This window comes from Lampetra planeri, chromosome 43, assembly GCF_965212315.1.
Source record: "Lampetra planeri chromosome 43, kcLamPlan1.2.h2, whole genome shotgun sequence".
NCBI lineage: Eukaryota > Metazoa > Chordata > Hyperoartia > Petromyzontiformes > Petromyzontidae > Lampetra > Lampetra planeri.
The window spans coordinates 3,559,943-3,583,098 of NC_136149.1; the positions used below are offsets into that span (position 1 = coordinate 3,559,943).

Below are 23,156 nucleotides of genomic sequence, written 5' to 3' on the forward strand. Positions count from 1 at the left end.
CGCCGGCTGACACGTTGTCATCGAGGCGCGCACGGATACGCCATCCTCCGGAAGTGGATGCGAAGCGGCGCCTCCCCCCTCCACCGCCACTTCCTGTCCACATCGATGGACGGAAGCGCAGACTGACTCCCGTTACCGCGCGTTCGTTCGCGTCCAGCTGCGACGTCTACCGACGTTGAGGAACGTTCGACGGTAACCTCGCGGCAGAAGTCGTCTTCAACCTCCGCCGTCGGCCGCGCTCGTTGGTTCGCGTCCGCACTACTTGATCGGGTCGGAGCGATACGCGGCGGTGAGAGGGTGCGTCTCTTTAAACGGTCGTCAGCGTCGAGCGTTGCCGTCTTGGTGGTGATTACTGCGGGATTACTCCGAGGTAACTATGGGATTACTTAGAGATTGTTGTGAGATTACTTTGAGGTAACTCTGGGATTATTAAGATATTCTCGTGGGATTACTTTGAGGTAACTCTGGGATTATTACGATATTCTTGTGATTATTTTGGGGGTTACTCCGGGATTACTTCGAGGTAACTTCGCGATTTCTCAGATTGTGAGATTATTTTAGGGATTACTATGGGATTACTCCGGGGTAACTCCGGGTTTTACTGCGGGATTTCTCAGAGATTGTTGTCGGATTACTTTGGGGTTTACACCGGGATTATTTTGAGGTAACTCTGGGATTACTCGGAGATTATTGCGGGATTATTCAGAGATGTATCTTAGGTAACTGAGATTACTGTGAGATAAATCCTGGGATTACTGCGAGGTGATTCAGGGATTATCGCGGGAATATTCCGAGATTACACTGAGGCAACTGCCCAAGTTACTCTGGGAATACTGTGAGGTTACCCTCTGCGATAAATCCGCGATTTCTGCGAGGTAACTCGAGGCTGCTCGGAGATTACTCCGCGGTAACCCCTTGAGGTAACCCCTTAAGGTAACCGTGAGGTTTACGGGGGCTCTTGTGTTTGACGCAGACGATGGTGGCGAAGCAGAGGATTCGCGTGGCGAACGAAGCTTACAGCAAGAACATCACGCAGCGCGGACATGTCGCCAAGAGCTCCGTGAGTGTTACCCTGCACGTGACCAACGTTACCACCGTTAGCACGTCACCCCTGTGCAAGTTACCACGTTCACAACGTTATAGACCGCGTTACCAACTTCGCTTGCGAGCGCGTATCCACATTGCGCGTTACCACGTGATCAACGTCACCACGTCACCACGTGACCAACGTTACCCCGTCGGTACAAGTTACCACGTGACCGACGTTACCAACTTCGCTAGTGAGCGCGTAACCGCATGTCGCGTGACCACGTCACCACGTGACCTCGGTACAAGTGACCACGTCACCACGTGACCTCGGTACAAGTGACCACGTCACCACGTGACCTCGGTACAAGTGACCACGTCACCACGTGACCTCGGTACAAGTGACCACGTCACCACGTGACCTCGGTACAAGTGACCACGTCACCACGTGACCTCGGTACAAGTGACCACGTCACCACGTGACCTCGGTACAAGTGACCATGTCACCACGTGACCTCGGTACAAGTGACCACGTCACCACGTGACCTCGGTACAAGTGACCACGTCACCACGTGACCTCGGTACAAGTGACCGTCACCACGTGACCTCGGTACAAGTGACCACGCTACGTGTGAACGTTGCGTCGCGACCGTTACAGTTCACATGTCAACGTTTAGGGGCCGTCCATAAATGACGTCACGCACCTGGGGGGGGGGGGGTCAGACATTTGTGACGATGTGTGACGAGGGGGGGGGGGGGGGTTTGAGAAATGTGACGTCACATCAAAATGAGCAACTTTGTCTTAATTAAATATACTTTTTAATAAATGTTCTCTCCTACAACATCAGAGTGCAGCGCCACATTAAATGCGCACTGCAATGACAATAGTTTAAAGCGATTTGAAGCATGTTTTATTTTTTTTTTGGGGGGGCAGAGCTTTGTGACATCGTATTTGAGGGGGGGGGGGTCTGACTTTTTGTGACGCCGTGTGACGAGGGGGGGGGGCAAAAATCGTCCAAAATCGCGTGACGTAATTTATGGACGGCGCCTTACCACAGCGCACGTGATGGTTACCTTGTTAACGGTGAGCACGTGACGCGTTGCCACGGTAACCAATGTGGCACGCGGGTTTTAATACTCGCCACTCGCTTCGAAACGTGAACCACACGGGAGTTTTAACAGTGAAACCTCAACTCCATCCCCTGCTCGCCATACCGGTCTTCGAGGCTGTTTGACCATACTTCACCACTGTGGTCAGTGCGGGCTAGTGCAAGGCGAGGTCCAACACCGCTACAGATATCCCCCCCCCCCCAACCTTTGCTTTGAAGTACAGGGGAGGCGGGTGAGGGAATGAGGTTGAGATCTGTTGATCTGGAGACAAGTGAGAAACTCGAGCCGTGTTGTGTCCCCCGCAGAAAGCCCAGGAGGAGCGGCTTCCCGTGAGCCCTGCCCTGATTGCACTCTTCGTGTTCGTGGTCTGTGGCTCAGGTACCCGATCTCACCGCCATACCCGACTTCAAAAAACAAAGATCCTCCCTCCCTCCTCGTATAGCCCGAACAGACTGTCGGGGCAAAGTACTGTCAGCGAGTGTCACCTGTGAAGGTCGGCACGGCACACCAGGGGGTAGGTTGCCAGCACCACGCCCGGCCGCCTTTGTGTCCCCAGTGGCGATGTTTACACACCGCACCAGGTACTCATTTGAGGCTGAGTTGACCGAGGGGAGGCCCAGGACCGATTCCGATGATCGTCACCAGATGTTGGCCGTGATCGGAAATCGAACTCTGGTCGCGGGCATCGTAGCGCAGTGTGCTAACCAATACACCACCACACCATGTCCCCATTGTGACCCTGCAGGGAACTAGCGTGCTTTGACTTCAGAGGTCAAGGACTTCGTGGTGGGCAATGGTGCAGTGCAGCAAAATCCATTATTGTACTGTATGTTCTATGCCCCCCCCCGCCCCATGCCTACAACCCACACTAACAGATTTTTGGTAAAGTTGGTCCTATAACCACAACTCGTATGGCATGGGGAGGCACTCATCCAGCAGTGGATTGGCAAAAAAGCGTTGCAGAGCTTCCTCCAAAACCAGGGAATTCTCATGACCTGGTTTAACAGATGGACTCTGTGTTTCATCCGCCGTGTTCAACCACCACACGGCAGTTCAAATATTTTTTCTTATTTCTTAGCACTGCTTTGGACTCCCCCCCTCCCCATACTCTCTTTTCCCAAGCTCAAACAACCTTAAATTTTTATTTAAGGCTTTCGTGACTGCAGGGATTTATATTCTTGGTTCTTTCTGTAAAGTAACGTAGAAGGGGAAACATTAAAATAATACAAATATAAAACAATAAAATTATCACGACGTTTCGACTGCAACACAAGCAATCATCACTTGGCTTTTTGTGCCTTTGCTCGGTAACTGTGAACAACAACAACAAGTTGCAACTGGCACCACAACACAGCCGTGAGAATGCGCACGGCCGAGTCAGCGCGTTGACATGGTTGATGATTTTCCCGAAACTAGACGCCGTTCGCGCGTCGATGTTTGCATAATACACGTCAGCATGGGTAAACCCCCACACCACACGCAACAGGGAAGTGCGTCACCACGGGCAGACAGAAACGCCCACAAGCTATGGGCGGAGACGCATGGGAAGTGATTGGCGCTCTGGGTTTGCGTGACCTAGCACCCCCGTGGGCTGGTGACGGTGTGAAAATGCCCCCAGGTGTGCTCTTCAGGTAGATTTATCGGGTGACTTTTCGAAACTGGGTGTCGTCCACTCTTGGCTGTGTTGCAACGCGCGAGTATCTTATTACATTCCTGGCTTTACAGTCAATTCCTCTTAATAAGCGCCGTTTAATTCAAAATAGTAAATTCCATGTGAAGGATACAATGTATTGGCCGTGACCTATCCACCACTGGATGAAGGGTCCACCAAGCCAATGTCATTCCTCACGGTCCCACGTGAGCAAGTCGGTCTAGTTCCTGCACAAGAACATTTTGATCACTCCCAAATCCACCCAGGCCATGCCCCGAAAAATGTATGTCCTTCCAAACATATAAATTGTTTACGGGATTAAATACAATGTACAAGTCATGTATAGCAGCCAAGAATGCATTTCGACCACAGTGAATGCATGTTCAGGAGAAATAAGTTGCACATGATTAAAGTTTTAATTCAGTTATATCTCCTACTTTATGGAACATGCATATAATACATGTACACACGGCCCTGTCAATCCACTGCTGGATGAGTGTCTCCTCACACTTGGGTAATGTTTTACCATACTTCACCACACTTGTCCGTGTACGCTGAAGGCGGGGAACATAGGTGTGGGGGAGCATGAGATTGATATATTTTTGCTCCACATACCTTCTGCTGTCCATGACACTGCCCCAATCTGTAGCCTGGGACACCGATGGTGTAAAGCAGTGGGCTTCCCAGGTAAGGCACTTGTGTACAGGAATGAAAAATCGCTCACCTCAGTGTAAATTGTGTTTTTTTTGTCCTTTACAGCTGTCTTCCAAATCATCCAGAGCGTGAGGAGTGGATATTGAGGCAGTGCTTGTGAAGTCACTCCCCCATCACCACCAACTTCTGCTGCCACGATGTGGGAAGGCATCACAATCGCCTCGCCACCCCACTCCGAGCCTCTCGCCCAACACCCAAGCCAGTCTTTAAAACGCATGCTTTTAAGTGTTCATGTAAAATGTTTACAACACAAATGTGCCTTCAATGGAAAGTGATTTACTATTTATTCAAAACTGACAAATAAAAGCCTATTTCCTCGCTAAATTTTACGTGGCAGCTTTAAACTGTTATTGAGAATGGTTGGGCTCTGACTGAACATTTGCTTAAGTTGTGGATTCACACATGCAGTGTTCAGCATGAACTGGCACTGGGGAAAACGATGCTACACTGTTCATTGGTGCCGCAAATAATGCTTTCTATTAATATTGTAGTTTAATATACCTTCCTGAAGTCAAGGCTGAAATATGTACCGAATATCAATTGCAAGCAGCTTTGGCATACCAGGTGAAATGCTGGCTGCTTCAAAACGTGTATGAAAAGTTGGAGACATCAGAATAGTTTGTTAGGACAGGGCATTCACCATTGTGAGTTCCAACTTTGTTTAACGTTGTGCTTGACTTCACAAGCACCACAAATGGCGTTAGCACAGCAGAAAACCCAGGGGCAGATAGGCGATACAAATGTATGCGACTTGGGAGTGTGCAGATGCAGGTTTGTTGACGAGGTCTTTGGTCAAAGCCATTCTGTTATTGGTGGTCTTTAGGCAGAGGCTGGAAACCTCAGCCTCAAGTTTTCCTGACAACTGATTTCTAATTAGAAACGACCCTCCTATAGGAGAATCATAAGTCAACGTAGTAAATAAGGTTGTATAGGACTCGTGTACAAAGGCAATAATATCCATAATTCAGAGGGCTGTGAGGTCAAGACGAATATTGCTTTATCAGGGCAGGTGTTTGATGGGCAATGGAAACCACTTTGGAAATGAGACGTCTTGAGTGGAAAGTGGTAATTGAGGCAGGAGCACTATCTGCTACTGTATGGATCTGAGATCTGGACTCAAATAAACTTGCTGCTTTTGAGCACAGGTGTTTGAAATCTACGCTAGGAATTGCTGCGAGTCTGAAAGTTCGGAAGGGAACACTGCAGGCAAGTGCTGCCGATGAGGGGGAAAAAAACGGTGGAATGTGTGCAGGACGCGGGAGGGCTGATTGCCAAGACGGGCATTAGAGTGGTCTGCATGAGTGGCGATCAACAGGAAGAGAAGACCGAACCAGCAGATGGTGGGTACTGTCAGGGCAGGCCACTGAGGTCGTGTCCCCAGCTGCTGTGGTATCTGGCTGAGGGTGCAAAGTGTTTGTGAGATATGGTGGCATCAACGGATTTTGCCACAATCACAAGCAGGGTGGTTATATGCAGCCGATTACATGGTTGGCAATATTGCAAAACTGCATTCATAAGAACCATTGTATGTCCACAATACATGTTTTTTTAGGGTGGATCGCATGTGTTGTTAAACCCGCCACCAATCGGTAAGGTTTTTCACCTAAACAGAACGTGCCAGTTGGTTACTAGTACAGCACAACGATGTGTTGGAGAATAAATCCACAACATTTACAATCAGTACGACATTTTACCAGTAATAACTAACATCATCAGGCGACAGCCAGATTTGTAGAGAAATCCTCCTGTTTCGTTCCTTCAACAGCGGGATAGATGTGATGGCGTCACTTGTGAGCCCCTCACAAGCATATGTTGGTTACAGCGCACAACACTCCACGCGACCGAATGCTTTGCCTGCACACGAGAAAGTGGCTTTGACGACACTCGACCACTGTGACTACTTCCAGTGGTGCTTTGCGACTCGTGTCCCGAGCAGTTATCGATAAAAACATTTCTGCGCAAAAAAATGAAACGACCATTTCTCATGTCATGTGATATTTAATTTCACGGCTTGCGTTACAAGCAGGTGGAGAAGGTCTCTTGCACATTATTAACTCATTCCCATTGTTACAGTAACAAACACGCATCGTCAATACCGCGCGCGAGAGGGGATTAGTAGGTTATGTAAGCAGTACAAAATAACTTAAGTGGAACGGGTGCGGTGGTGTGAACAAAACAAGGGAGAAAGAGAGACGGAATGGTGGGTGGGAGTGATGAGCGGCGCAAATCAGCAACGACTTGAGAACAATCCACAGGCTTTGGAGGAGACGCTCGGTGCCTGTGTCGCTTAACCGTGCGGCCGCGTGCGACGAACAGGGCCTACGCAAAGGCCACGAATAAATAGAACGGTCTCGGGCGGCCGGGGTGGGGGGGGGAGCCACAAGCTACGCGCAGCAGACGGAGCTACGCCGGTTCCGCGTTTCACGAGAGGCGATGAACGAAAAAAAAGGTTGAACCCAACTTGCTGAGCGTGCTCTTGGCATCTTTGGTTGAATGTTCTTCCTTTTATTAACGTATCTTTTTGTCTTCATGTGTTTCAAGTTTCGTAGCACTGGTTACATGAGAGACGGCGGCAGAGAACCGAGAGCGTACTGGTAGAAGAGAAACGGGCAAAGTGAAACCTTAATCCGACTACAAAATGTTGCACAACTGCAACTGGCCAATGAACTTTAACTGCCATTCAAGTGCACAACATTTGAAACACTTGACCGTATCTACATGTTTCTGTCCAAAGGTACATTTTACATACAGTACATACATAACGTACAGAATATACACTTCTTATACAACCTGTTCACTCTATCGTCACCGTGTGCTGTGCCCAAAAAGTGTGTACCCAGCGACAAGTCACACTTGTGATGCTACAAGGACGACGCGTTCCTGCTCAGCCCACAAACCACAAGGTGGGGGGGGGGGGGCAGGGGAGGGCAGAGGACTGCTTTGTACCATTCTATGATATTTAAATCCCCGAAAAGGTGACGGGGGACACTCTGCAAGTGATCATTTCTCTGCGGCAAGGACCCCTAGGTGCATTTGTGCGATACGACCCCTCTTCCGAAGTCACCGCCGACTTTACCTTTTTCTTACCAACGAAATTCGAGCAAAACGCGCCCACGAGTTCCTGAAAAGGCCTCGGTCGCAACTGGTAGCGGCACGTGTAGGTAGCGTGCGCTAGCTTCATGCTGCTGGAAGCGACGCTTGTCGCGCTAGTCCCGACGTGTGCTATGCGACGCAACATGCTACACGACGCTGCTGCTGCTGCACCCGCTATGGGGACAGAGAAATATTGACCTCCACGAGGAACAAAAAAATATATTTTTAAAGTGACACGAGCATAAAATTTAACAAATCGTGGACACCCGACGTGTCCCATCGTGTGTATGCGACATCCCGCTTGAGGAATTTTAAGGGCTTTAGCGAGGGTGGATTAACGTGTCTCCACGCACCGCTGCGTTGGCAGCTATGCGCCGGCGACGAATGTATGTATGTAGGTGGCTCAGTTTCGCATGGTCACAGCTCGACTCAATCCCAATCCCAACTCTTCAGAAGGGGCCCTCTCTCTGCTTGGCTTCCCCTTCGCCGGCTCGTTCACATCAGAAGCACGGGCACCAATTAACACGTAGCCTAGCATTCAATATACAGTACATCAGTCACCTTTAATTACTTAATTTTTTTCTTTCATATAACTATGTTTATGTACATGTCATCACAGTAACAGATGGCTGTCAGGTCCTTGTAAGCTCAGGCGGCGGAGTGACACGTGGGTAAAAAAAACAAAGAATCCTATTGCAATTTGCGACGAGGAGGAAGAGGAGGAGTGGCTGTCAGTCTGTGCTCCGTCGTCTCTCAAGAGGCAGCCCCCCCCCACCCCGCCTCCCGTGGGTTGGGGGAGCAGGGATTAATTTCTCACCCAACATATTCCGGGCCCGCCGATGGACTTGGGAGTAGGCACACGTCAGTAGGAGCCACAACCGTAGCGATACGTATAGCCGGATGCTGCGTGCTAGGCGTGTAAAGATTTTCCGGGGCAGCCGATCCATACCGTACAGACCCAGCTGAAATTTAGCCCTGGGCTCGGTAGGGGGTCGGGGGTGGTGGGGGGTGGGGGCAGCACCCGGCGGACGGGAGCCCTCACACGGACGGGAGCGCCGTGGCCGACGGGGCGGCTGTCACGGGAGCCGCGGCGGCCGGCGGGGCCGCGACGGCTCCCACTGCCGGGGCTCCGCCGCACGGCGTAGACGGCTGGGCGCCCCCGCCGCCACTCGGCACGCTCACAATCTGGCTCTGGATTTGCTGCAGCTGCTCAGGGCTCGCCAGGCTCTTGAGCAGGCGGTTCTCCTGCTCCAGCTGGCTGTTCTTCTCGATGAGCTCCTTGATCTGCTCCTTGAGGACCTCCACCTCCTCCCGCACGGCATACATCAGGTGGGACTTCACCAGGTCCTGTGGGGCACAACGAGGAAGGGGGGGGGGGGCAGCAATCAGTTAAAACTATAAAACTAAATAATTTTTATTTTACCAGGTAAGGAGCTCTTTTTCAGGAGCAACCTCGCCACAAATGATAGCTCAACGAAGTGGTTTATCAAGTGGAAATTTAAAGCAGCCAAATACTCTGAAACGCATAATGTTGATTCTAAATGTGGAGGGAAACACTGGAGAAATATCCACGCGACCACGGGGAGAGAGAGACACGCAAACTCCAAACAAACAGGCGTCAGAGTAGGGATCGAACCCACGACATGGAGACCAGGTGAGGGAGTTAACATCTGAAGATTGCACCCACACTCTTAAAGACACTCTATGAACTCGCCCCTCCCTGCCAACCTCTATTCTCACTCTACTCCACCCGTCCCAACCCCTCAAGATAAAATCTCAACTTGTACTGCTTTAAATGACATGCCGAGCAAAAAAGATATTTTCAAACACCGCTCAATGTCGCTATAAGTTGTCAGGAGCGAGCTGTGCACATCAATGAATTGTTGTACTATGCTCAAACGTAAATGATCTCCACATTCAACAATCCACACTGACCAGCGCGGTGAAATATGGTTAAATAACCCCGACGGCTCGCACGGCATGGGGAGAACCTCATCCAGCAGCGGACTGACAATTGGGCTGTATGTGTACGTACGGTCAGAATCAGAATATTTATTTATACTGGAGCAATCCAATGAGCGATACATCTATCAGTAGTCTTGCCACTACTGGACAGCTGTACGAGCTTCGTCACTAAACCGAACTCGCTTTCCCCGGCTAAACGCTGCTCCTCATTGTCCATGGGCCACAGCAGAATTTTGGCACCGTGTAAGTCAGCGAAATCTTAGTTTTTATACATGTGGATAATTAGAATGGATTCATTGACAACCTAGACATCTCAAATGATTATCACACGACTAACTGCCATTGGTCACAGACAAACGACAGGTGGCACCCACAAGGGATACATCTGGACTCATGGACTATCAATCCCACACTTCCCGCGAGCGGTTAAGCTCGGCTGTGGCTACCACGAATGCACAATCCACTCGGGCCACAGGAATTACGCCGCTAATCCACGACACAGCAGGCTTAATGGCTTGTCATCTTGACAAAGTCCAATCATCAGCGGAGTGTGTTTCAACATCCGGAGCACGTCTCTCCGGAGGGACACGGTGTGCCGCGGTGGCGAGATGTTAACTCCCTCATCTGGTACGCAGGAGGTCGTAGGTTTAATCATGACCCTGACGCCTGCTGCTGTCTATTTGGCGTTTGCATGTATCTCTCTCTCTCTCTACGTGGTAGCGAGGATTTTTCTCCGGGTCCTCCGTTTTTTCCCTCCACATTTAGAATCAGCGTTACGCGTTCAGAGTATTCGGCTGCTATACATTTCCACGTGATGATGAGCCACTTTGTCGAGCTATCATTTGTGGGTCTTAGATCTGTTATATTTTTTTAAAACGTTTTAGTTTTAGCTGCTGCTGCTGCCCTGTAAGCGCACAGTGCCCCCCCCACACGCATGAGACTCGACTACCGTGGCACAGGTGCCCGCGTTCACATCGCCGCTTCCATACCAACAGACGCCACAAGGTGTTGTGTCAGGCTTATCCCTGGCACACACACCTGTGACGAGACGTACCATTACAAGTACGAGGATGGTACTCGCACACTACTGTCAGTGCAGTCGATTATTGCTTTTTTATCAGTAGAATTGGTTTTACTAGTCCACGCAATTGGGGATATGCGTACGCTTGAGAGAGTTGTACGTGCGGGCACAGCGTGCGCAGATCATGCGCAAGCCTTTCCTCCCACTACCATGCCAGTGCCCCATCGAAAAGAAGTGACCATCGGCTCATTACGTAAGTACAGAGAAAGTGAAAAGGCAGAGCAACATTTCAGTCTCGTTACAGCGATCAAATAAAAAAAAACTCAACTTAATCATGTGCTATGGATAAGGGTCATTGCCCGAAACGTCGCCGATTGTTTCGTTCTTTTTCCAGGCAGCGTTTTTTGTTAATTGTGCACCGCTGCCAATGGCGCATCATCACATCAATTTGTTTATATCAAATTAAATCAGGAGCACATTTGGTATTCGAGTCATGTTTATAGACACGACGCTCTCTGCTGCTGCTGTGTTTGACAGACGGTCGGATCTCCAGTCCTTTCACCGCACGAGGCGATGCGGCGACGTTTCATCCCAATCGAGTACATTTTGCGGCTACATTTTTCCCAATTTGGCAAATTTGGACCGCAAAAGCCAGCACACAAAGCGCGACTCTTTTCGAATGATGTCACGGCCTCTCTCAAGCAGACAACACGCATCTCACGGCCAATACACCCGCGGTATTAACACGACCGTCTCTGATACACACACACACACACACGGTATTTGTACTTGGAATAAAATTCGTCTCCGCCAATGTGCTACACACTAATATTTACACACGCGCACACACGACACCTTGCGGGTAGCAGAGAGAATTGGGCGTATCCGTTGTATTGAATCTCCTCTATAATCTCCCACGTCTACCCTCCCCCGCCTTCACCAACCAGCGCTGCCGACCAGCTTGGCGACCGTCTGGCCCAACAATCCGTGCACGACTGGAGAAAGATCCCCTAACCAGCAGTGGGTTTAGAGAGGGTCTGGACCACCCCTCTCCACTGCCAACTAAACATCGGAGGACTCCGCTCCACCGCCTTTATAGGCAGAGCAAAAATAGCCAACGCCCCACCCACCAATGGGGAAGCGGACCTGGCTCGTGACGTCACCAAAGCTTTCTGCTTCTCGTGGCAACGGTGACATCACCGGGGAAACCCCCCCTGCCCCCCCCCCCTCACTGGCCCCTCCCCCTCTCAGTCACTAGCCCCACCCCCTTCCCCCTAGCCCCACCCCCTTCCCCCCTAGCCCCACCCTCCTCCCTCCCTACCCAGAGGCCCCTCCTACCAGACCCGACACAGCATTACATAACAGCAGTGGCCCCCCTTGTAAACGCAAATTAAAGTGGGTGATCTCATACGCGAAGCGGCTGATGGACTTCAGTTCTAAATGAACATATGTTATAATTCTAGATTTGAAGCTTTCGTGACTGCAAGGATTCATGCTCTTATTTTTTTCTGTAAAGTCACGTAGGTAAAAAAATTGAAATTAAAATTAATAAAAATACAGCAAATCTGACTGTGACGGTTCCACCTGATGACGGAGACTTGTGTTGCCTCCAAAACGTCGTGATTTATTATTATTTTATTTTTAATAAATTTAAATTTAAATTTTTTACCTACGTGACTTTACCGAAAATACTAAGAGCATGCTATACATACTCTTTGGTTCTTTCGGTAAAGTCACGTAGGTGTAACATATACAATAAGTTATTTTTTTCATCCCTAAAATTGTATTTTTTACCTACGTGACTTTACCGAAAGAACCAAAGAGTATGGATTCCTGCAGTCACGAAAGCTTCAAATCAAGATACGTTATAGTATCGAGCTCATCTTAACGCTCCATCTCTACGCTGGACGCTCTCTCGGCGGCACGCGTTCCATTTATTGGCTGCCACTCGGGTTATTGGTCTAACGCTCCGGCCGTCGAGACTCGATGACGCGTCCTGCCTAAAGCCACTTACTTTCCTTAACAGCCTCGAAGATGTATGTCATTAGCCTCTCATGCGTTCCCTAAGCCACCTAAATTGCAAGCATGCATCTCCGCAAAGGCACGTGTATTCATTTAAAAGACCATGTTACAGTACTATATAGGGAGGCGCGGTGAAGTATGGTTAAACAACATCCACCACCCGCACGGGGGTGGGGAGGCCATCATCCAGCAGTGGATTTGGAAACGGGTTGTGCGTACACATAGATACACGATTCAGAGTCGCCCCGAGGGTACACGGCGAATTGGGGCAATCGCCCCGGGCCCCGCGGTTTGGGGGGAGGGGGGGGATCCCCCCGCCCCTCTTCGTCGTCAGATGGAAGGGGCCCACACAGTTGGGTTTGCCCCGGGTCCCGCACCCCCCACTAAGGATGGCCCTAATAAGATGACATAGCAGCGTATCTATAGATATCATCTATCTATGCACGCACACAGAATAGACATCTGCTACAATTATGCTAAAGCTATTAAAATGCATTACGTACGTTTCCTTAACGATAACGGATTATGAAAGTGCTCCGTCTGCAGTACTCCGCATGGGATGGGATGCATCCCGTCGCTGTAAAATACCGTGCTTGCGTAGTGAGTCCAACTGAGTCGCAGACGTTATCTTGGGAGCAACACTTTTATTCGCACTAACACCAACACAACACAATGTGATCTACACACGGGTGTTGAACGCCCATCTAACCACGCTACGGCAAGAACTAGACACGGTTCGCTATCCCGGTCCGGACCACGAGCTGGGTCCCGGACCGTGTGGCTAGAGGCTTCTTCAACCCAACGTGGATCTTCTTCACCAACAACCCAAAGAACCCCGAGCCGCTCACGGGGCCCACGTGATATCGGCCCGGGCTGGGGCTGGCTCCGCCTCTCGCCCCGCCCACCTTCTAGATCTCTCTGGCCCTTTCCCGAAGGCTCCCGAGAGCTCTCCTATACCACGTGACCACCCAGCGGCCCCCCTTCAATATCATCCGGTCACGTGTCGGCAGATCAACCAGCGTATCATGCCCCAAAGTAACCCTGGCTGGCTGACACTCTCTCGCTCCCTCACCGGGAGCCCGCACCGCACACTGTACGTGGTGCCTCTGGGCTGACCAGCGCTCACCCAAGCCCTGCTAGGGCTGGTACTACGCCCAGTAACCAGGCTACCCATTGCCAACATATTATCCGCCTTGGCCTCATAGGCCCGGCACCACACAGTGACATCATTCACAGTCACTACACTTGCTCCGAGTATTGTATACAAGTAGCTTACACGTGCAACATTGACAAATACAGTGGAGGAATACTGTTGAGTTGCATTGCATACACTTGCAAGTAACGAATATAGGACACAATGCAAACACGTGCAATTTGCAAACACAGCGCATACTATTCAACTGAATTGTTTACATTTAAATGCGTGGATTTTTTTTTTATTACGTTTGTAGGGGGTATTGGACGCCGAGTGTGATCCCAATTGGGTCATTTACGGGGTAATGCTTCGAATCTGGACCGCGGCCGACTCTTCAAAAAGTACATCATGGGATCTTTAACGTGCGCCGTCAAGCAGATGGCGCTCAATTTTGTTGGCTAATACATCCGCAGTATTAACCAGGGCGGCCGCTGGATTCGAACCAGGAACTAAACTGAAATATAATCCGTGTAAGGCCCCACTGAGCTACACATCTCTTTTGCAGAAGCGACCTGGCCACAAAAGATAGCTCAAAGACGTGGCTTATCACGTGGGAATGTACAGGAGCCAAATACTCTGAACGCGTGGCATTGATTTTAAATGAGGGAAAACCCGGAGGACCCGTTGAAAAATCCACGCGACCACGGAGAGAGAGACACGCAAACTCCAAATATACAGGCGTCGGGGTCGGGATCGAACCCATGACCTCCTGTATACCAGGTGAGGTAGTTAACATCTCCTAGCCACCAAGGCGCCTCGTTGCAGAACCTCTGCAACAAGAGGCAAACATGCTGCCCCAAGGCAGCGCCATCGCCTCATATTCATTTACATTCAAGCAACGGATCACCACATGCAGGTAAAGACAATGTACACTGTAGATGTAATTGCGATTGTGCGGTGTGTGTGTGTGTACATCTGGTGCGGAGTGTAAACATCAGCACTGGCGAGACAAAGGCGGTCAGGAGTGGTACTGGCCATACCACTCACTCATAGTGCTCGCTGATAGCACTTGTCCAGGCTAAACAGGGGTTATTTGTCTTTGCGTGCGATATGCGTGAGGGTATATGTGAGTGTGGCTATGTCTTTGTGTACATGTGTGCGGAACTCTGCGTATATGCTTATGTGGGTATATATATATGAGCATGTGAATGAGAGCGTGTGAGTGAGAGCGTATGAGTGCGGTTATATATGATTGTGGGCATATATGTGCGTGCGCATGCATGTGCGCATGCACGAGTGCGTGCGGCCATACACGTCCACATATGTCGGCATGAGAGTACGAGCGTACGTGCATATTTGTACGTGCGTGCGTACGTGTGTGGCAACGCATGTGCTATGAGAGTGTGCGCCTGCGCGTGCGTGTCGTGATTTACACTCACCATGGCTTGCTCGATTTTGTTGTCAATGGCAACCACGCTCGCACCGGAGGCACTGCAAAGCAAAGGAAATCACCGCGGTGAGATTGGCGCTCCGTACCCTCGCATCGCTCTCTCCGCGTCGCTCGCCTCGGCTCTCTCGCGACAGCCTCGTCCTTCTCTACTCCTGCCACCGTAGTCGTGTTATTATTATTATATAAGATTACGACTATCGCTATCATCACTACCGTCACCGCCGCCGCTGCTGCTGCTCTTTGATACGAGTGTACAATTAAAATAAACAACGGAGGAGCCAAGGACGACGGTAATGCAGGGCGAGGCGGCTGGAGAACGCAACGCTCTCACACAGCACAGCCAACAACAAAGGCTTTCGATCAGCTCCTGCAAGAGGGGGGGGGGGGGGTGACGTCACCACCACAACGCAGCCAAACAGCAGCAGGCGGAGCACAGCAGCGGGAGCAGGAGGTGCAGGGGTCATCATCGCGAGAGAAAAAAACAAACCAGTAGCAGCAACAGTAACATCATCGAAGGCCAGCAGGAACAGCAGAACCAGCAGGAACATCAGTCAGCAGCACTACATCCTCAGCAGCAGCAATATCATGAACAGCAGGGGGTGAATGAACAGCAGCAGCAGTAGATGATGATGTTCATAATCAGCAGCAGCAAACGCAGCAGGGCGTAGAAACAATCAGCAGCAGCAGCAGTAGAAGAAGCATCAACATCAGCAGGAGCAGAAACCATACCGAGTTAGGCATCAGTAATTGTATAAATAGCAGCAATAACAGACCCAGGATCATCAACAACAGCAGAAAAACAGGACTAAAAAAAACCAGAGGCATCAGCGTTGTCGTAGAAATATCAGCAAAAGGCAGCAGTAGCAGGAACGGCACCTAAAGCAGGAGCATCAATAACAAGGTCAGTAGCAGCAGACACAGCGACAGCAACGTAACCAAGAGATCCGGCATCAGCAGCAGCAAACACAGCGGAAGCAGCAGCAGCAACAATAACGAGGAGCAACGTCAGTGACGGAGCAGCAGACGGGATAGAATGTCGCTGCCCGACAAGACGAGAGCGGGCTTTGTTTTGGTTGGCTTACAAGGGAAGCCATTGTGCTTAGAGGTGAATGCCTCGCGGACTGGGACGGGTGACAAGAAGGGCCGATGGACGAGACCGGTGACAGAATGGCAGCCAAAGGTAGGAATGTGGCCGTGAGGACGAACACCCCACAAGAGGGGGGGGGGGGGGGTAATTAGATCAGCTCAGGTGCAGCAGCGACATGGATTGTGGCATCGCATACCCACGAGCGAATGGTGTGTGGATAGATTGCACGATCGCGATGCATGTGTTTGCCCATATGTACGCAAACACGTACATACGTGTGTGCCCGAGAGGACGTACAGCATTTGTTTACGTGCGTGTATATTACGGAGCGATGCAATCCGTTCACGCACAAGAGACCGACTGGCACTGTAGGCCCGCGAAGGATGCTGGCGGTACGGAAAGGCCTTCATACAGCAGTTGATAGCCCATGGCTCACGTATGCATGTTGAACTTCTTTCGCACCGTACGTAGCCAACCGTGCTATTCATGACGACGACGACGATGATGATGATGATAACGACGACGAATGTGCACGTGCGTGCCTTCATCCAACAGTGCAGAGACCGTGGCTAACGAAGTCGGACACCTGGCGTGGCAGCTTTTAGAGAGGTGAAATCGATGGCACCGGCCGGCATGGCCCCGCTCATTGCTCTACTCTACGCTGCACACGACAGCACAAAGCAACAGCCCCGAGGGGGTAGGGGGGGGGGCTGTATCCATCACGACAGCGCACCAGTGTTGTGGTGGCCGCCGCAGGCATTTTTGGTATTCGACAATCGGTAACGCAAAACGCTGGGTGGTGGTGGCGGCGGTCAACTGGCGGCAATGGCACACGCACAATCGCCTCGTAACAGCATACACCGACAGCCGGGGGTGCACACGGCAGGAGAACACAAACAGCAACATCCGAGGCTTACAACAATGGACAGAGCGACAGCGTGCACAACAGCAACAACCGTCACACGCACCATAATGGACAACAGCAAGTAAGAGACAACAGCAACATCCAGGATATTTACAGCAATCCAGGAGTGAAGACACAAGGAGCAGTCACAGCCAGGATGAACGATGTTTAGAGACAATAGAAACCAGCCAGGACACACAACAATGGGCACTGACAGCAGACAATAACAATAGGCGGTATATAGATAAATGTACACTAACAGCAGACAATAATAGCCGGTATACACAGCAATGGACACAAACAGCAAACAATAACCATAGCCGGCATACACAGCAATGGACACAAACAGCAGACAATGGGTGGAATACACAGAAATCAAATGCACAGCAGACAACAGCAAATGACACACAAACAGCACGCATTAACAATACACACACAGCAGACAACAGCCACGGTTCCCACAGCAAACGACACAGCAGACAATAAACCACAACAACAGTCACACGCGCGCAGGGCAGGGGATAGCAGCAACACGGCGAACAGCAAAACACGCCGAAACGCGGTCACAACAACAACAAACAGACAACAGCAGCGCCAGCAAAACAGTGGCAAGCACCGGCAAACGACAGCAGCCGACGATGCTGCTGCTGCTGCTGCTGATGATGATGATGGGAGCCGAGCCCCGGGGAACAGGCGCGCGACAGTGCCAGCAGCAGCAGCAGCCGCCACGGCATCTGACCGAGCCGAGGAGGGGTCGACAACACGGAGCGGGGTTGGAGTTGGGTGGACTGTACTTACGTCGGCGGCGAGGGGAGAGGGGGGTCACTGCGGACGAGCACGGGCGAGGATGCCGGCCAGCTCTTTTAGCCCGCGGCACGCCACAACACATCGGCACCCGCTCGATCGAGATCTTCCCCCACTCCGCGTGAGATCTCGCTCACTGCCTCGTCATTTCAAAGCACGGGCGGGTCCGTAAGAGTTGTGCGCGATGGGGAGGAGAGGGCGTGCGTTTGTGCGTGTGCGTGGGACGGGTTGTACGACAGGGTGTGTGTGTGAAAGGTGTGTGTGTGAGAGAGATGTGGTTGGTGGTGTATGTGAGTCAATGTTGTACAAGACGGGTGTGTGTATCAGAGCGCGAGAGAGGGTGGTGCTGGTGTGTGTGAGAGAGAGGTGTGTGTAAGTGAGAGAGAGGGGTGTGTGTGTGTAAGTGAGAGAGAGGTGTGTGTGTGTGAGAGAGGTGTGTGTGTGTGTGTGAGGTGTGTGAGGTGTAGTGTGTAAGTGAGAGAGAGGTGTAAGTGAGAGAGAGGTGTGTGTGTAAGTGAGAGAGAGGGGTGTGTGTGTGAGAGAGAGAGGTGTGTGTGTAAGTGAGAGGTGTATGTGTAAGTGCGAGAGAGGTGTGTGTGTGTGTAAGTGAGAGAGGTGTGTGTGTGTGTAAGTGAGAGAGGTGTGTGTGTAAGTGAGAGAGGTGTGTGTGTAAGTGAGAGAGGTGTGTGTGTGTGTGTGTAAGTGAGAGAGAGGTGTGTGTGTGTGTAAGTGAGAGAGAGGTGTGTGTGTGTGTAAGTGAGAGAGAGGTGTGTGTGTGTAAGTGAGAGAGGTGTGTGTGTAAGTGAGAGGTGTGTGTGTAAGTGAGAGAGAGGTGTGTGTGTGTGTGTGAGAGGTGTGTGTAAGTGAGAGAGGTGTGTGTAAGTGCGAGAGAGAGGTGTGTGTGAGAGGTGTGTGAGAGATGTGTGTGTGTGTGAGAGGTGTGTGTAAGTGAGAGAGGTGTGTGTGTGTGTAAGTGAGAGAGAGAGGTGTGTGTAAGTGACAGAGAGGTGTGTGTGTAAATGAGAGAGGTGTGTGTGTAAGTGAGAGGTGTGTGTGTGTGTGTGAGAGAGAGGTGCGCGTGCTTGCGTGCGACTGCGAGCGTGCGTGGGGGGGTGTGTGTGCGTGAGACGCGGCTGACACAAGCAGCTCGCGACCCCCCCCTCCCCCCGGGCCCTCCCCCCTGCCTTGGGAGCCAGGAACCGGTTCAAGCCGGTTCTCACGGGGTTGTGCGTGACGTCAGGGCCCCCCCCCCCGAGCCAGGAGGAATAAAACGATCGGCCCGGTTCGCGATGCCGCAGCAGCCACTGACTGCCTCTCTCTCTCTGCTGCCCTCGCTGGTTCTCGTGGCGAGCCGCGTGTGTCGCTGCGGACGTGGGCTTGTGGGGTAGTAACGTGGGGGGGGGGGAGTAACGTGGGGGGGGGGGGGAGTAACGTGGGGGGGGGGGGGAGTAACGTGGGGGGGGGGAGGAGTAACGTGGGGGGGGGGGGAGTAACGTGGGGGGGGGGAGTAACGTGGGGGGGGGAGTAACGTGGGGGGGGGGAGTAACGTGGGCTTGTGGGGGAGTAACGTGGGGGGGGGGGGGAGTAACGTGGGGGGGGGGGAGGAGTAACGTGGGGGGGGGGGGACTAACGTGGGGGGGGGGAGTAACGTGGGGGGGGGGGAGTAACGTGGGGGGGGGGGGGGAGTAACGTGGGGGGGGGGGAGTAACGTGGGGGGGGGGGGGAGTAACGTGGGGGGGGGGGGGGAGTAACGTGGGGGGGGGGGAGGAGTAACGTGGGGGGGGGGGGACTAACGTGGGGGGGGGGGAGTAACGTGGGGGGGGGGGGAGTAACGTGGGGGGGGGGGGAGTAACGTGGGGGGGGGGGGGGGAGTAACGTGGGGGGGGGGGAGTAACGTGGGGGGGGGGGAGTAACGTGGGGGGGGGTGGTGGGAGTAACGTGGGGGGGGGGGGCTCAGGTGCGTAGCTCAGGTGCGAGTGATTTATTCGGGGGAGGCAGCGGCAGAACGGGGCTATTCATTCACAGGCAGCGTCAGGGCAAGGATGCCCCCCCCCCCACCCCGATTGGGGCACAATAACTTGGGGACCCCCCCCCTCGCGCCTGGAGTTACCGACACCACAGGCTGGAGTAGAACCCCAGTCACAGTACTGTGTGGCCACAGGGTGTTACTATTTACCTCCCACCAATACCACACCACCCCAAACTGATTCTATGGATTGTGGTGACGATTCAAGATTCGAGGCGTTTTTGGTAAGCGCAACATATTGACATTAGAAAGACGAATCATTGAGAACCCTGCTGCTTTCGCGCATTTATCGTCAGCTTAAGAATCAATTTTCATCAAGGAGACAGCGCACGCATTGTGCACATACAGTCCGAGAGGCCCTGACATGGAGTACTACACAACAGGGTACCTTACCATAGTCATAGTACTACCATGGTAGAACAAAGCACCCTTGGTACCATCAGTACTCTGGTACTAATACCCATACTACAGATTTAGCCGATCTAACCCACAACACCTGTTTCGATTTAAAGCTTTCGTGACTGCAGGGATTCATCCTCTTGGTTCTTTCGGTGAAGTAACCAAGAAGATGAACACAACACCTGTGTTGTGGAAATTGGTCGTGAAAGCCTACACGTGTTAAACAGGTACTAATACCGACTGTCAGGGAACGCGTGCCGAGGTCAAAGTTCAACACTTGGAGCACCAAACCACAGAGAGCCCAGCAAGAGACACGCCGGCAATGATACCACAGCACTTTCGGTCATGGTCATCACGGTCATGATGTGGCTGAAGGACAGGCGGATTATACGAGGCATGTTGTGCCGTACAGTGCCGCGTGTAGCTATGCGCGAACATCAATGTTGTTATTGTCGATTATATTTGGCTTGTTTCGCCGCTCCCCGAATCGTCTGGTCCTGGCGCGGGACCAGCTCGCTGAAATATTAATGACGACCGGAGACGGAGGAGGGTGTTCCGACAAAACAACCGGAGTGGTGCCGACACAAACAAAGATTCCCCATTTAGCCTGTAACAGACTGTAGGGGCAAGTGCTGTTAGCGAGCACCTATGAAGGCCGGCACGGCACACGATGGGGTGGGTGGCCAATACCACGCCCAGCCGCCTTTGTCTCCCGAGTGACGATGTTTACACATCCCACCAGGTACTCATTTGAGGCTGAGTCGACCTAGGGGAGGCCCGGGACCGGTTCAGATAATCGTCACTGCTGTTGGCCGTGAGCGGGAATCAAACTCGGGTCGCCAGGTTCATAGCGCAGCGCGCTAACTGCTACACCACCGCTCCCCCCTACACACACACTCACACACATTCTACACAACCTTACACCCAACCGGGTCTCTACACACACTCTCAGGGGGTCCCCGACACACACGGTCCGTACACACACACACCCAACACAACTGGGGTTCTCTACAACAAGTGGGGGTCCCTGGGGTGAAGGGGTAGGGAGGAGAGCACTGGAGTTGAGAGGCCACTCGCTCTCCCAGACCAGGTGCGATCTCCGCCACCGTTCTCGCCACGATTCACTCCCGCGGCCAGGCACGTAGCGATGCGATCGCCCATTTAAATAGCTTCCTCTCTTCCACGCAAGACCAGTGCATTGCAGAGCATCGATTATTTGCCCCATTCGCATTCATGTCGTCTATCACGGGCACACACACGTCACCCAGGGGGCACAGCCACTCAAGACGTATTGCTCTCGCAACGGTGCGTAGTAAAATCAGGAAAACGAAGAGGCACTCCTTCTGAACGCAACCGCAACCGCGGAGTTCGTCACGCCTGCGGTCGGAAGCGACGGATCGTCGCGGCCGAACGGCGACTCGGGGCGGCGTACGAACCTCGACAAGGAGAACAGCAGGTTCCGGTGCGGAGCTTCTCGCGGGTCTTCCACTGACGTTGACTCACGCACGACTGGGACTTTGCAAGTCTGGGTTCGTCAAAAACTCGACACGGATGCGCCCTTGGCTCTAGCTGTTTCACGTGTGGGGGGACGGTCAGTGGCCGGGTTTTGAGCGAGGTATGCACGGGAGGGAGGGGGGGGAATGCTCACAACTATCTAATGGGAGTAGCCACCGTACTATTTATACGCGCTAATAAGGCGCGCTTGTGTCAGCTCTTGCGAAACGTTTGTCAAATTTGCCCACCGTGCACTCCACGTTACGGTGGGCGGGTGGGCGTCACCCCGCTTCGCCCATCAACGAGGGCGGCGCGCGCCGGCCATCGGCGCTCACGCCTGCGGCACAGCCCCGGAGGGGGTTGGGGGGGGCCCGTAGGCCCCGCCGGAGAGTGCGTGGGCAGTGGACAGCGGTGCAACGCCTCCGATCCGCCAGCACTTTGGAGGCAAGTTGTTGCTGGGTCACACAAAGGCTTCATCTTCTTGGTTCTTTCGGTAAAGTCACGTAGAAGGGAAGTAATAAAATAATAATAAAAATACAACATAATAAAATAATTCTCACGACGTTTCGGCCACAACGCAAGCAGCCGTCCTCAGGTGAAGACCAGGTCTGTCGGGGAGACAGCGTCTGAATGACGCTGTCTCCCCGACAGACCTGGTTCAGACGCTGTCTCCCCGACAGACCTGGTCTTCACCTGAGGACGGCTGCTTGCGTTGTGGCCGAAACGTCGTGAGAAATATTTTATCATGTTTTATTTTTATTATTGTATTATTTCCCTTCTACGTGACTTTACCGAAAGAACCAAGAAAATGAATCCCTGCAGTCACGAAAGCTTTAAATCGAAATACATTTTTATTATTTTATTATTTCCCTTCTACGTGACTTTACCGAAAGAACCAAGAAGATGAATCCCTGCAGTCACGAAAGAAGCTTTACATCGAAATAGAAACACACAAAGGCTGTGGAGTGCGGCGGCGAGTCTCCCAGCCGACCGGGGCTCTACGATGACCAGGCAGCAGAGCAAGTGGGATCCTGCATTGCGTCTTCGCCCTGCGCGTAGGTTTTCCGCCAGGCACTTTGGTTTCCCACCACAGGCGAAATACAAAAGTAATTGGACCAAACATTCCAATAGACTCAGTGAGGCTGTAACAGATAAAAAAAAACTATTATGATTATTATGATTACATTATCAGATGGCAGTAGACCTTGCCTTGTACAGAGCAGTGCGCGATGCCAAGGGGGGCCAGGGGCATGGC

The 23,156-nt window shown here is 52.0% G+C and overlaps 2 protein-coding genes across 5 annotated transcripts in view; one reads left to right on the top strand and one right to left on the bottom strand.

Annotated features, from left to right (window-relative positions):
• Positions 1 to 3: 3 nt before the first annotated feature.
• LOC144732605 (stress-associated endoplasmic reticulum protein 2-like) lies at positions 4 to 4,825 on the top strand. 4 transcript variants are annotated; one of them, XM_078614081.1, is made up of 4 exons: positions 4 to 297; positions 974 to 1,060; positions 2,442 to 2,514; positions 4,547 to 4,825. In XM_078614081.1, exons 2-4 carry the CDS (start codon positions 977 to 979, stop codon positions 4,585 to 4,587), a joined length of 198 nt encoding a protein of 65 aa, XP_078470207.1. In that variant the 5' UTR covers positions 4 to 297; positions 974 to 976; the 3' UTR covers positions 4,588 to 4,825. The 4 variants fall into 4 exon arrangements, with proteins under 4 accessions (XP_078470207.1, XP_078470209.1, XP_078470208.1 ...); XM_078614083.1 differs by having other exon boundaries at positions 4 to 192; XM_078614082.1 differs by having other exon boundaries at positions 39 to 289.
• Positions 4,826 to 6,479: 1,654 nt separating this feature from the next.
• The window catches only part of LOC144732603 (uncharacterized), a 98,735-nt gene continuing 82,058 nt past the window's right edge, over positions 6,480 to 23,156 (bottom strand). Inside the window, exons 2-3 of the mRNA XM_078614076.1 lie at positions 15,177 to 15,228; positions 6,480 to 8,941 (exon numbers count right to left, since the gene is read on the bottom strand). Coding sequence (XP_078470202.1) covers positions 8,633 to 8,941; positions 15,177 to 15,228 — 361 coding nt within the window. The 3' untranslated portion in view covers positions 6,480 to 8,632. The remainder of the gene's footprint in view (positions 8,942 to 15,176; positions 15,229 to 23,156) is intronic.

What these genes read in the sequence shown, in the direction of transcription:
- LOC144732605 (XM_078614081.1), top strand. Translation starts at nt 977, where the DNA reads ATGGTGGCGAAGCAGAGGATTCGCGTGGCGAACGAAGCTTACAGCAAG. An exon ending in GACATGTCGCCAAGAGCTCC is followed by an intron (nt 1,061 to 2,441) that starts GTGAGTGTTACC and finishes TGTCCCCCGCAG; the next exon opens with AAAGCCCAGGAGGAGCGGCT. An exon ending in GTTCGTGGTCTGTGGCTCAG is followed by an intron (nt 2,515 to 4,546) that starts GTACCCGATCTC and finishes TGTCCTTTACAG; the next exon opens with CTGTCTTCCAAATCATCCAG.